The sequence below is a fragment of the Musa acuminata genome, chromosome BXJ2-3, assembly GCF_036884655.1.
Source record: "Musa acuminata AAA Group cultivar baxijiao chromosome BXJ2-3, Cavendish_Baxijiao_AAA, whole genome shotgun sequence".
Classification (NCBI taxonomy): Eukaryota; Viridiplantae; Streptophyta; class Magnoliopsida; order Zingiberales; family Musaceae; genus Musa; species Musa acuminata.
The window spans coordinates 10,631,615-10,646,102 of record NC_088340.1 but is presented as its reverse complement, the minus strand read 5'-3'; the positions used below and the strand labels follow the sequence as shown (position 1 = coordinate 10,646,102).

Genomic DNA, 14,488 nt, shown 5'->3' with positions numbered 1-14,488 from the left:
CCCTCATATAGCGTAAAAGCTTTCATGGCCTTGAAAGAAACAGTGAAATCTTCTTGACTTATGTAGGATGATATTGCATGACAATTTGAACATGACATGGGTATGGACTCTAACTCGTATAATTTTTCCGCAACCACTTTTTGATGAAAAGAACACAGCCTTGAAAGGATGTCTTATACAGTGACCTTAATCCTACAATTTCAAGAAGCATCATCATCAGTTGAACACCAGCTACATTGAAATATCAAGGAAAAAAGAGTAAGAGTGGATCTAAATAAGAAGATAAAATCTCACCCCATAATTTTCTTTTAAGTGGAACATCCATGACTACAAAATTGATTCCAGATGAGCTGACAGTTGACCGTGATCTTTGCTTCAGAACACCAATATGAGTCGAGAATCCTCAGTCTATCTTCACTGATGACTAAATCAACCTAGTAAACCAGACGCATGCACAGAAGCCAATTGTGCCTGTCAGCACAAAGAAGGCATAAGAAGCAATCAACATATATCCCAAGTACAGAATTCCAGAGGCTGGCTTGGTAATCTCCAGATTTGTGAAGAAGTAGAAGGTTGCATAGTGGAAAAGATGAAGAGCAGAAGATCCAGACGTCAGGTAGGATCTCCACCACCACAAATAATCCTCACTGCACAGCTGGAAATAGCATAGGACGATTGTGATCTCCGCACAGGTGATAATGAGAATGATAAAAGACAACGAAGAGGAACCCGAAGAAGTGGTAGAACTGATTAAGCCAGATTGATGTAAGGATGAAGAAGAGCTCAATGAAAACAGCTCCAAAAGGGAGAATGCCACCATTTAGTATCGAGAAAATTGGCCTGTTCATGTACCAAGCCTGTTCTGGTATCTGCCTGGGAATCTTGTTCGGCTTCGCGGGATCCTCGATTGCAGGCTTCTTGAAACCAACATAGCTTCCAACAAACACGAGGCACGGATATACCAAACCAAAGTAGTACAAGAGCAAATATTAAAGGGGACAGCTTATCAGATGAGAAATTTTCTCAACTGCAGATGAGATTTTCTTAACTGCACGAGGAAATCTTGCTGCTCAAAGAAAAATATTCTCTTTTACTATATATAAATCGATATTATATGACATTAATTGAGATGTATTTTTTTTTTTCCTTTACAATTTTACTCTTTGTCTCCGGCCAGCGACCATCGTCGCTGCAGCTACATTCCCAAGCAAGACTCTGCGGTCAATCCTCATCCTCATCTTCCTCACTGTGGCAGTCTTCGTTGATCTGCCATAAAAGTAAACTTGAGGAGATCGAAGGGGACGCCTGTGCCTTCAATAGTCTACACGCTGGGCGGTCTGGTGCTCTCCTCTGCGTATACATACAGTTGTGCCATGCACAGTAACGCGTGGATCACTGCTACGTGCACGAACTCAAGCCACCGCAATCACCCACCTCTCACCTCCCACCTTCCACTCCTACCAATGCCTCTGCCATCGCTATCCTCGCCTCTAGCAACATCGTCCTCACTGCTTCCAGCGGCATCCTATGGCAACGTTTTGATCTTCCTACAGAGACACTCCTACCGGGTCATGTCTTGGTCCTAGCGAGGACCTTGTCTTGGTATAGGCCTACCATCCCTTTCTACTGTTACCAAACAATCTTTGCAGTTCTCTCCCGTTGCCTTTGGTCGGTGATCGGGGCAGCCACTGCATCTTGCTCCACCTTTGCCTCGATAAGCAGCATTTGGAATCTTTCTATACCACTTGCTGCATCACTACATCGCTGCCCAGATTCCTAACTATTGATATGCTGTACAAAGATCTGCAATTATCTTACACAAAGCTAATCTTCTCCTTCAACAAAGACCTCGTTTGCCAACAACCTTCCTCGGGTGACATTGATCTGCACCACCACCACCTCTTCTTCCCTGATCATTGGCGTTGCTGCAACCTTTTACCTACTTCCATATGTCATCATCATCTACCTCTGATGCTTTAGTTGTTGTCGCAGGGAACCATAGTACTTTCCCACATACAAGCCTTATTTCCATCAATGCAGCAACCTTCATCCTCTTCAAATTATCTAGGCAACTATGCATCCTGACGTGCTCAATTTTCTAATCTCTTATTTGGCTATGATCTTCTAGGCTATATCGATGGCTCCCTTCGTTGGCCACCGGCAATCCTAAACATCCCAAGAGCACCTAGTCTAGTACCAAATTCGGACCACAAACTATGGTTATGCCAGGATCGTCTCATCCTCCAGACAATTCAAGCCTCGGTTGCTGGATCCCTCGCCCCGCTCATATCTTCAAAGCCTAATGTAAGTTGAAAACTACCCTGGCGAATAGTTCACGCACTCGTATGCTTAGTCTCCTATCTAGTCTCATGACAACTAGACAAGAGGGAAGTCTTGTTACTGATTATCTACACAATATAAAGGTTATCATCGATAATTTGGCCTTGATAGATCATTCTCTCATTGATGAAGAAATCACTGTTCATATCCTCAATGACCTCGGCAATGAGTACAAGGAATTGGTAACAGTAATACGGGCATGTGACTCATCAGTATCTTTCGAAGAACTCTACGATAAGCTGACTGACTTTGAGATATATCTAAAGCATGAAGACAAATTATCAGGATCATCCATCATAGCTCAAGTGAGGAGGGGCAATCCGTATAATAAGACTGTCAACAAAGGTTTGACCAAGATACCTCTTAAACCTATAAGCTCCAAACAAACCATACCTCCTTAATATCATCAATATTTCAATCACAACACCCAAGGTGGCTACTTTACTCCTCAGCAATCCTAGCGCCCTCACTACCAATAAAAAGTTGTGTGCCAACTATGTGACAAAGTCGATCACTCTGCAAAGGTCTATCGATCTCGACCCAGACTCCCTACTCAATCACATTGGCCTCAAGTAAATCTCATGACTACTCTAAACACTAGTGATCAAAATTGGATCGTAGACTTTGGTGCATCTCATCACATCACATCTGATCTACAGAACTTGTCCATCCACAACAACTACAGTGGAAATGAAGACATCATCATCGGTGATGGTAAAGGAATTCCTATTACTCATACTGGTTCTACAATGCTTAATTCACCTACCATAATTTTACACTCGATGATGTTTTGTGTGCACCTCACATTAAACGAAATCTTATTTCCGTTTTTCAATTTTGCAAACAAAATAATACCTCCATTGAATTCTTTCCTAACTCATTTCTTGTCAAAGATTTGAGCATGGGAGCATCCTTAGTCCAAGACTAGAGTAAAGACAATGTTTATGAATGGCTGTCAGTTACACAAATAAAACAACCCACTGTCTACTCCTCAGTTGTAGCTCTAATTGATGTGTGGCATCGATGTCTCGATCTGATGTTTGTCTCAGTAATAAAAGTCATAGACTTCCTTTTAGCACTTTGATGATCGCACCTCCACCTCAAGGTATGTCGTCTTTCTTGGGTCTAATCCAATCAGTTGGAGTTCTAAGAAGCAAAAGATAATCGTCCGGTCTACAACTGAAGCTGAATATCATGTCATTGCTACCGCTACTGCTGAACTCAATTGGGTTACAAATCTCCTCAAAGAACTCAAAGTCAGGTCTACCCTTACTCCTACAATATATTGTGACAATGTTGGAGCTACCTACCTATGCGTCAATCTAGTGTTCCACTCATGCATTAAACACATTGTCATCGACCTTCACTTCGTGTGAGATCAAGTTGTCAGACGTCAACTTCGTGTCTCTCATGTTCATACAGCTAATCAACTAGCAAACTCACTCACGAAGCCTCTAGCTTACAAATTATATTTATTGCATTGGTCCAAGATCGGTATCCTTGACATGAGCTCGATCTTGTGGAAGCATGATAACATATGAGAGATTTCCTCGACTGCATAAGGAAATCTCGCTACTCAGTTAAAAAAAATCCTCTCTTTCACTATATATAAATAGACATTGTTTGATACTAATTGAGATGTACTTTTTTTTTACCTTTATAATTTCACTCTTTATTCTATCACTTTATCAAGCCCAAGTGAGCATTCAAGATGAAGAAGATAGCTGAAACGATACAAGGAAAAGTGAATGCCGTCAACCGATAAAGACCCAAAGTAGGAGAATAGCTGCCAAACAGTCCCCCTCTGTTTGATGGAGAGAGGAAGCCGAGAACTGCAAAAATCATGGTCACCAGTAGCATACCAAAGAACTGAACACCTGTTCCAACATATACGCACAACAAATCTGAGTTGGTTGGAGCCCTGAATACATCCCCATGAACTAGCTTCCACCCTATCACTTCTTGGGCTTCTTGGGTTTCAAGCTGGTTGTACTTGGAGGCATCTCTGTACAGTGTTCGCAGCATGATCATAGCCACCATGGCGGAGAGGAATAATTGACTTTGATACGGCCGTAACTCTGACGCTTTGGATTCGAACAGACCAGAAATAATAATAAGAAAAAAAAAACCACATATACATTTCTCCATAATAAGTGTTTTAGCATTAATTTCTCTAAATTTAAATTTAGCAGATATGTACACATATGTATAATACTAAAACTTGTATATATAAATACCATTATAATTAATCTATGTCATTTGACTATAATTTGATTTTAATTAAAAGTTCTAATAATTAATATATTCTTTTTATAAAATTAATAAAATATAGTTATTTTAGGTCTTATTTTTATCTTTTTAACTTAGATTAATTAATTGTGGTTAACCTGAGTTTCTTTTGATGGATATATACTCTATTTTCATATTTTGAAAGGACACTTAATTAATAACTATAATATACAGTATTGAATATTACTCAATTATGGTTTGTTTCATAGCTTCTCCGAGTCAAGTCATAATGCCTGTCCTTGTTGGTTCAAGAACTCATCATCCTTTGGGCTTGACATTATTCTGGGCCATTGGAATTCAAGATTGGCCCATCATTTGTTCTAAGTTGCTCTTGCAATGTATCTCTCTACATTCATATGTGCAACTTGATTTGCCCAAGTCAGGAGCATCATTCTTGTTGTACATATCATAGAGATGATACACTAATAAAATCACATTTCCATATAGCTCATAATTAATACATATTTGGCGAAGAACCTAAGAACTAACTAGGGATCAAGATCAATTGATTACTTTATGTAGTTCATTATTTCTTAGACTTAGTCAAGATTTGGATTTAGATAAAATATTCAATATTTATTTAAAAAACATCATCTATGTCAATCCCAAGCTTTAATTAAAAGGATGATGGGTTACATTAGGTCATTGATAATTAGCGTAAAACTATGTTAGATCTGATGAACATATATCTTAATCGATTTCAGAGTTAGGTTATTACTCAGAAGTGATGCAAGGTACTTTCACCATTTAGATATCCCAAACTACAAACGATGGGCTAAAAAGTCATTCAAAAGTAACCCATCACATCAGTGCTTGGATGTAGTGCTAGGTAAGAGTTCTCTCATTATTTTGTGCTGATGAAAGTAAAAAGGTTAGTTTAAGAACAAAAAATTATATTAGTAACTTGGAATATATAAAGACTTTTAGAGAAGAGATTAGAATTGATAGACACTATGATTAGAAGAAGAATAAATATTATTTTCTTATAAGAGACTATATAATTAAATGTAAACCTTAAAAACTAAATACTTTAGATTAAGTAGAATAAAATTAAATATATAAAATATAATTTTAGTAATTTTAGAAATAGATAAAAGAGTATAGTTAAACTGAATGGACAAGAAATCTCTTTAAGTAGAAGCTTTAGGTATCTTTAATTAATTATTCAACAAGATGGAGAGATTGATGAAGATATTATTCACAAAGTAAAAATAAGATAGTTAAAATGACAAGGGATATTAGGAGTTTAGTGTGATTATTTAATACTTTTAATATTAAAAAAAATTTATAAGATGGTCATAGGACCAATAATATTTTATGGATCTTGAATATTGGGTAACTAAGAAACTATATATATATATATATATATATATATATATATATATATATATATATATATATATATATATATATATATATATATATATATATATATATATATATACGTTTGTGTTGTCAAGATAAGAATATTAAGATCGATGGGTTTATTAAAAAAGTTAGGAACAAAAATATTTTTATTTATGAATAACTAAATATCACTTTGATAGATGATAAAATATGATAAAATCATTTAAGATGATATAAACATATGCTCAGGATACCTAAAAATATTTAGGTATTCTAAATTTAATTAAATATATAATTTTTACAGATCTCAACAATAATAAAATATCTATATAACAAACCCGAAATAGTTAAAATCTATATTTAATTATTATTATATTAAATATTTATTAATAATTAATTAGTATAGGTACTATTAGGAAAGATAAGAATTTATGTGTTTCTAATTTAACTAAGGATATTATCTTATATACAACTCAGAACAATTCATGCACTCGACTTTAAATAGTGAAATATTACCGTGCATTAAAAATAGAATATCTATGAACAAGCCCATAAAATAAAGCTTCAAGAAAAAAATCCAATAAAAGAAGCCTTCCAGTATCCATCTCTATCTCCATCTAGTTCCATCCTTCTTTGATCACTTCTTGTTTCATTTGGGGCATTAAATTATTCATATGTGACCTTTACATAAATTTAAAATATTTGGTATTGCTAAGCACATCTACCCATTGAAATCAGAAAATTTCATAAGAACTTTTTGTTTACTTTTTGATTACAAACAAGGGCCACATCAATCACAGAATTCCTCCACTTTTAATCCAAATGTTGCATCATTGAACATCCATGACTTAATTCTAGGTATGAAACTTTTATTCCTCCCTTCATTCACTCACTCATTCATCAAATAGTATAAAAGATTTATCATGTAGCTAGTGCTTTTCAAGTATATACCACATAAAGCTAGCATTGATATGACATATAACTATACAAGAATAGTTTGGATTAGATATGTTCTTATCTGATGGTTTATCATATAGGATTAGGCTCAGTGGAAGATGCTAAAGGCCTAACAAAAGCATATACGATATATTTAATAGCCCATTTCCGTATCTTCTCCTCTAAAAATACCTGATAAAAGCGTAGATTATTTGTTGTTGTACCTTAGTGATGATACGGAACACTAGTGCAAGTAGCATTTGCCTTTACAACCATTAAAATAGCTACTATATCTATGGCAAGAATATAAATGAAGCCATATACTTGTTCTTTAGATAAACATAGTATATAGAAGTGTTGTGATCACAAACGATTCGAGTAAAAGGCCATCGATGGACACAATTAATTCATAAGCCTACAAGAAAGATGTATTGATCACTTATTAGGATTGATAGGTGTGGAAGATGCAGCCGATGTTGCATACAGTATTAACTAAAAGCTGTTTTCTTCATTTGTTGTTGGATAAAATTAGTTTAGGTTAGAATGTTTCCCATTTCTTGGCCATATTGTCTTTTGCGGGTCAACACTATCTCTTCCACTCCATAATTTTTAGCACTTGATGATGTTTTTTTTTTTTTGTGAAATTAATTTTATCACCAATAAAAAAGTAGTCTAGTTTTCATACAAAGATTGAGCATAAATATATTGAAATTAATAAGCTTAATTTTATAAGGCCAATTTTATCAGAAATTATAATTGAACGTCATCTTATAATTAAACGTCGATAATAGCTGTTTTCGGTGAATTCTATTATCCAATTAAAATCGATTATATGTTGTGTATTTGTTATAAATAAATAAATACATGATGGTAAGAGTTGGAACCCAATTAGTATGAGGAGGTTAATATATATAGATAGATATGATACCAAGACCATACTACTCTTCTGTGATTGCAGGATAAGAGCATGCAGAATGATCATGATGAACTGGGAGCACCTCATGTTCATTGCATATAATACACAGCTCAGTGGTGCAGCAGTGGGCATGATTTGAGGAATGATTCTGCTCTAAGTTTCTAACTTTTGAGATCTAACAATGGAAAATTAGATCTCATTTCTGAACAACTTAGATAGTGGCATCTTTTTCCTAGTGTTACTCCTTTTCCCTGTCAGTAAATCTAGTTGAGATCATGCCAGAAAACCTACGCCAAAGATGACGAAGAATAGCACAAAGAACGAAAGACTAGTCTCCAAAAAGCATGTTTTAACTAGCTGTTAATGATTTGGTGTGTGGTGGAGATCATGTATGAATGATATCCTTGTTATAGGTTGATATGTTCTTGGAGGACCACAAGAAAAGAGTTCCAAAACTTTTGCCTTTAGACTTGGACTTGATTGAGAGAAAGAGAGACAGAGAGAGACACGTGCTTTCATGTGTCAGCATCACATGTAATACTGCAAAAACAATGGAAGACCAAATGCAAATCTTGATGACGCATTAAAACGCAAACTCAATATTAATCTTCTTCCCCTTTCGGTGGAAATTTATGGAGGGCCATCGATCGGTCTGAGAAGACCCATGAACCATGCACGCTACCAGCTTCATGCATGTGGGTCTACCTCTTTTTGACCCGGGCAGATAAGTCAACCAATAGCAGACAAAGCCCGGCACACTGCCACGTCATGATTACTGACGCGCAGACGGACCCCACCGCTGGATGAACTCGTGCCTCTGCCAGCATATCTGACGATGATGGGATGCATGCATGAGGCATGTGGCGCCAAGAACGAGATGGCCCCACGGATCATTTAGCTTCCCGCTTCCTCGAGAACCAAACCCGTCGATGGTGGAGGTTAAGCAGCAGGAAGAGGGATTCTCCATCCATTGCCAACCATTACCATCTGATTCTGCTTCGGATCATACATCCAGCAGCTGTTGCAGCGTGGTTTCCAGGATCAAGTTTGATTGGATAACAGGGACTCTCACTGTACGATAGCTATTGTGTTGCACTTGCCTTTCACTCAATTATTGCCTTCGGACGCAGCTAAATTAATGGGCAACAATGATTAAGCGGAAGAGCGGCAGTACAAGTTTGGCGATCAACCAATTAGTTTATATGAGCAAAATGTCCCTTGTGATCTTTCCCTGCGGCTGGGTGGTGGGAGAGGGTAGTTTGCAGTGGCTACATATATCTATATCAGCAACACGATTCTCAAGAAATGTGTAGTGTTTGACCGAAGGAATAAATGTAGGAGATAAATGCTACATGTGTCAAAGAAGGTAAGAATCATATCTGACATAGGGATGTCAGTGAGCTAGGCTTAATTAGACTAGCGGATACACCACCTGTGGGCAAAGTGAGACCTCATTCATGCAGTTTGGACTGGGAATTAATGGCATGAGGCACTCACAACCTTCCTCATCCGACCATGCCATATCTGGTGCAAACATTGCATGCTTGTTGAGGCCAACATAGGGCCGACTGATGATTGGAGAAGGACTGCATTAACAGTCATGGAAGTACGTATGTGCATGACCATATCTATCCATGTTGTTTTCATGTTTTGCATGCATGAGTTGGTGCTGCTTGTGCGACTAGTCTGCAGAGAGGCATAACTTTTTAAGTCCATTTCGGAGTCTTCAGAACCTTTCGATTTAATATGCTCAGCGATGATGCTGATGAACACTTGTTAGTCTGTACAGATCGGAGTATTAATCTGTACATCGATGGTTCTTCGAAGCAAATAAGGCATCATCTGGTAAAAATGGGTGACAAGAAAGATGCATGAAGTTGGTGCTCAGGTCCTCGTTGCCTTTCCTCTGATATGACGGCATTCTTACAAGCATGTTTGACGGGTCACTCGGCAGCTGGATTTTGATTGGATTTGGAGGTGACCTCGGTGCTATTATATGTCATGTGATCGATCAGTGGAATTCTATTCCGTGGTAGTCATTCCTAGACTTCTCATAGTGGGGTGGGGTGCTTTGCTTTTCTTTATCTTTTACGAAAGACGGCTGCATTAGAACATCTAAAGAGGAGTCGAAAAGCTTGTCGAGTTTAACAGCATTGGTGATTTCATGCATTCTGCACTCGTAGCTCCAATTCCAGTCATGGATGTGGCTCAAGACAAGTATACGTATGCCCTGTGTGAGTCTGTGGATACGTGTACTGTGGGATACATGAAACAGAACCTAAGACTTGAACCACAAGAAGCCATTAATGGTTTAACGTGAAAGTAACATTCATTTCTCATGAGTGCCTTTTACAAAAAATCCCACGCCACAGGATTGGCCATTAGTACGCTACCTGTTCCTTGGGGGTTGCGAAGTTTCCAATAGATGGAGAAAGATTAAGAGATGTGAGATTCCGGCTACATCACTCCACAGCACATAACAATGCAGAGATTGTTTGTCATGGGTAGATGCAAAGGAGATATGCTCACCTTTATCTTCAAAAGGAGAAAAAAGCAGTGACAAAGAAATTGTAGAGTAGTGTATATGCAAATCTAATCACATATTCAGAGAGGGAATATATGGGGGAGGAGGGACTTAAATGGTGTGCAGGTCGCCATTTTTTATGGTAATCCGGTTTACCAACATCTTATCATTATATTCCCATCTAAACCCTCTCGCCACATCCTTTCGTTAGTGTTGATGTGCTCTTATCTCCCTATAAAAGCGCATCAATCTTGATGAGCCTGAGGTCTACATACATACAGAGAGAGAGAGAGAGAGAGAGAGAGATGATAAGAGTGAGGGAGTTCGATGTGGAGAAGGACTTGAAGGCTGTGGAGGAGATGGAGAGCCGATGCGAGGTCGGTCCAACGGACGCTGGCGCCGGCAGCAACAAGAAGAAGAAGAAGAAGAGAAGCATGTCTCTCTATGTGGACCTGTTAGGCGATCCCTTGTGTCGCGTCCGCCATGCGCCTGACCACGTTATGCTGGTTGCTCACCTTGCCTTCTCCGTCGAGTCCACCTCTCCTGGTGCTTGTTCCGATCTATAACTTTGGCTGTGCTGGCATGTAGGTAGCGGAGTACGGGGAGAAGAAGGAGATGGTGGGGGTGATACGGGCGTGCATTAAGATGGTGACGAGGGGACGGACATCCTCCGGCTTTCTCCCTGCCTACGTCAGGATCGCTTACATTCTCGGCCTCCGAGTCTCTCCCTTTCACAGGTGGGTGATTCAGTAGGCCTTCTGTTGGTTGAATCTTTCCATAACCTATATATGTTTGCTTGTATTAATCTCAAGAACAACGTATAGATGGCAAAGGAGGATGGAAGTACTGTCTGCCATTCCCTTCACCTATTGGTGAATGATCTTTTCAATAAGAAGAATGGAGAAACATAAGTGATTCTGTAGCTCTTCTCCCTTGCTTTCTGCTGTAGACACAGTCTAGATTGGTGTCGTATCCAATGCAGATCTGCAACCCGAGCCACAGTTCCCATAATCCGAGTGACTATCCAATAGGCCCCAAAGGGAAACATGATAGCAGGATAAAGATGCCGGCCGTGTATAAGCTGCACCAGTATCGGAAGGCCAACAAGAGGAGAGAACAGTGACGCAGGTACAACAATGTACTTGGCGTCACAAGCTTTAGTACACCAAATGACCCCACACAGCAGATCCAGCAGCAGTCCATGGATCAGGACGAAGCCCCGGTAGAAGAGAGAACAGTCGGCGTCTTTGTTTACATGGATGGTTGAGATGAAACCTTCAGCTTGAGATGTTGAAGAAGGTCAATAGGTTCTTACGACCTTCCCCTGTTTTGGTTGGTCCATCACGAGTCTATAAGATAGTGAGAGGGTGTGCTCGGGCACATGGACGGTCGTCTCACATAGAAAAGGAGAATCATATATATACACACACACAGAGACTATGTATAAAGAGACGGGAGGGAGATAAAGCCCATCGACCTTTGTATGGGACATCAACATGTACGGCGTTCGGGGAAGATGTGGATGGGAAAATTGGAGATGACTAAGTGTCGGTGTCCGTCCACGGATTAGTCCAAGAATGCACCCATTTGTTTCAGGGGCAGCAGCTGTTCTTCGACCTGCAAGCCAAAGAAGACGACGACAACATTGATGATAGGAAACATGAATAATGTTGTGTTGATTTCTGTTTTTTGTTTTTTTGTTTTTGGTAGCGAGTGCTGTTTTTTAAACTCAGTTATTATGGTGAGTCGTGTGTCATACTCACTCGGTTCTTTTTCTGACTCGTCCGAGTTCGCAGGCGGCTGGGAATCGGGACGAAGCTGGTGGAACGAGTGGAGTTATGGTGCGCGGCGCGCGGCGCGGAGTACGCGTACATGGCCACTGATCCGGCCAACTCGGCCTCCCTCAACCTCTTCACTCGCCGCCTCTCCTACTCCCGCTTCCGCTCCCCGGTCCTCCTCGCCCACCCCGTCCACTCCCATCTCCTGCCGCTGTCCCCCTCCGTCGCCGTCCTCCGCCTCCCTCCTTCCGCTGCCATCGCCCTCTACTCCCGCCTCCTGCCGCCCTCCGCCGTTGAGTTCCTCCCCTCCGACCTTCCTACCCTCCTCTCCCACGACCTCACCCTCTCCACCTTCCTCGCCATCCCCTCCTCCTCCTCCGCCTCTTCCGTGATCACCACCAACGCCTTCTCCCTTTCCGACCTCCCCTCCTCCTTCGCCATCATGAGCCTGTGGGACTCCACGCGGGTCCTCCGCCTCCGCGTAGCCGGGGCCCCGCCGGCCGCCCGCGCCGCCCTCGCCCTCCTCCGCACCGTCGACGCCAGGGCCCCCTGGATGCGGGTCCCCTCCATCCGCGACATCTTCAGGCCCTTCGGGGTCTACATCATGTACGGGCTCCACATGGCGGGGCCCGAGGGGCCGCGGCTGATGCGGAGCCTGTGCCGGCTGGCGCACAATGCGGCGGTGGCCGACGAGAACTGCGCCGCCGTGGTGGCGGAGCTCGGACGCGGCGACCCGGTTCGTGCAGCAGTCCCGCACTGGAAGCGCTTCTCCTGCGAGGAGGACGTGTGGTGCATGAAGAGACTACGCGGCGGCGGCGACGACGCGATCCACGGCGACGACTGGCTCGCCTCGCCGCCGACGACGGACGTCATATTCGTGGACCCCCGCGAGTTCTGAGCCATGGATCGGATGGTCGTCATCCATCGTCTCTTCTCTCTTCTTCTTCTTCTCCGTCGTCGCATGTCTTCTTCATGTTTTGGTGTACGTACGATGATGAAGACCGCGCATTGTAATGTCACTGCCAAGCTTCGAACGATTCGGTGCCCGAATTACTCGAGTCGAGTCTTCATGCATAAAATTTCCTGAAATCAAATGAGCATTGGGACTCACAATTTCGTGGTGATCTGTGGATTTCCAATCAAATTCTTTAAAATAATTGAAGCTCGGATTGATTAATTTGAGGTGGTTGAGAGGTGAAGTTACGTGATCGAGATGTATCCATCTTGAATTCGTACAACGAATCGAATCTACACACCATCTCCTCTTGCCATTATTAGCATGGAAAAGACAACCTCCTTGTGAGCCCGATCGCCTCCAAATGATTTGGACCATCCGAGCCAATCCCACCATTCGATCAATCATCGGGGGAGTGGGGGAACAGTGCAGTCAATGAAGACGGGGATGGATCGGTTGCAAGTTGTCTAATTGATGAAGATGGATCGACGTCGAGACTGACGACGAAGGCGATGGTGGTAGTGGCTCTTTGTGGACGGTGTTTATGGTCGCCATGGGCGATCGGGATGCTCGCTCGTGGGACGATTTGTTTGCCGATTGTCGTGAGGTTCGATAATGTCGTCAAATGGTGTTCGAATCGTGTGATGAGATTGAGGACCACAACTTGCACGACGATAAGTGGGGCCATATGTGATGGGTTGTTGCCCTCACTATTCTCGTAGCAGTTTGTGTGGCTAAGTTATGCATATAACGCCATAAACTAATAGAAAATGAAACATGTAGACATTCCTATATATGTAAAGGAAATACGAAATATCTATTTTAATATTTATTTATAGCTTTATTGTAGATATAATTTTCTGAATATTATATATATATATATATATATATATATATATATATATATATATATTTATATATTTTTTTCAGGGGTTTTTTTTGGTCCACTTGAGTCCTATTTTTTGGTTCTCTTAACCCACTTAAAATCCCCTTTCTAAAACAAACAAAAAAATCTGCTAAAATTGGACTTAATACCTAAACGAAGTTGTCATCCTGCTAAAATTGCCAATACATCTTTTGGCCAATCAGATCCGGTCGAAGGTGGGCCCCACTGCTTGAGGAGTCCTATCAACATATGGAGCCAAAACAAGCCTCCCTCTCTATCTCTCTATCTCTCTCTCGCAGAGGCGGGTGTGAGGCCAAAAAAGGGTCTCCGCCGGGATCGAGTTATCTTTGACTCGCCGGGCGTCGCATTATGCAGCCACTGCACGGGAAGTACGTAGATGGGACGCTAATCATGCGTGACATGAAACTATCTGCCGCTCCTCAAGCTCGGAGAAGGCATCTTCGGCTGGGAATCCAGGACGACCCGAGAAGACAACAAGGGACGTGATACCAAAACC

The 14,488-nt window shown here is 41.1% G+C and overlaps 2 protein-coding genes across 2 annotated transcripts; one reads left to right on the top strand and one right to left on the bottom strand.

The window, feature by feature from the left end:
- Positions 1–403: 403 nt before the first annotated feature.
- LOC103973884 (transmembrane 9 superfamily member 8) lies at positions 404–4,488 on the bottom strand. The gene is given in 4 exon segments (XM_065097728.1): positions 404–712; positions 714–948; positions 950–1,027; positions 4,025–4,488. Coding segments are annotated over 4 exon segments (1,086 nt in total).
- Positions 4,489–10,637: 6,149 nt separating this feature from the next.
- On the top strand, positions 10,638–13,252 carry LOC135607365 (acetyl transferase GW6a-like). Its single transcript, XM_065099132.1, has 3 exons — positions 10,638–10,858; positions 10,941–11,089; positions 12,149–13,252. The coding sequence occupies exons 1-3, from the start codon at positions 10,658–10,660 to the stop codon at positions 13,026–13,028; spliced, it is 1,230 nt and encodes a 409-aa protein (XP_064955204.1). The 5' UTR covers positions 10,638–10,657; the 3' UTR covers positions 13,029–13,252.
- Positions 13,253–14,488: the final 1,236 nt, after the last annotated feature.

Coding starts and splice junctions, on each gene's coding strand:
- LOC135607365 (XM_065099132.1), top strand. CDS start 10,658: ATGATAAGAGTGAGGGAGTTCGATGTGGAGAAGGACTTGAAGGCTGTG. Junction 10,859..10,940: donor CGCCTGACCACGTTATGCTG/GTTGCTCACCTT, acceptor GCTGGCATGTAG/GTAGCGGAGTACGGGGAGAA. Junction 11,090..12,148: donor CGAGTCTCTCCCTTTCACAG/GTGGGTGATTCA, acceptor CCGAGTTCGCAG/GCGGCTGGGAATCGGGACGA.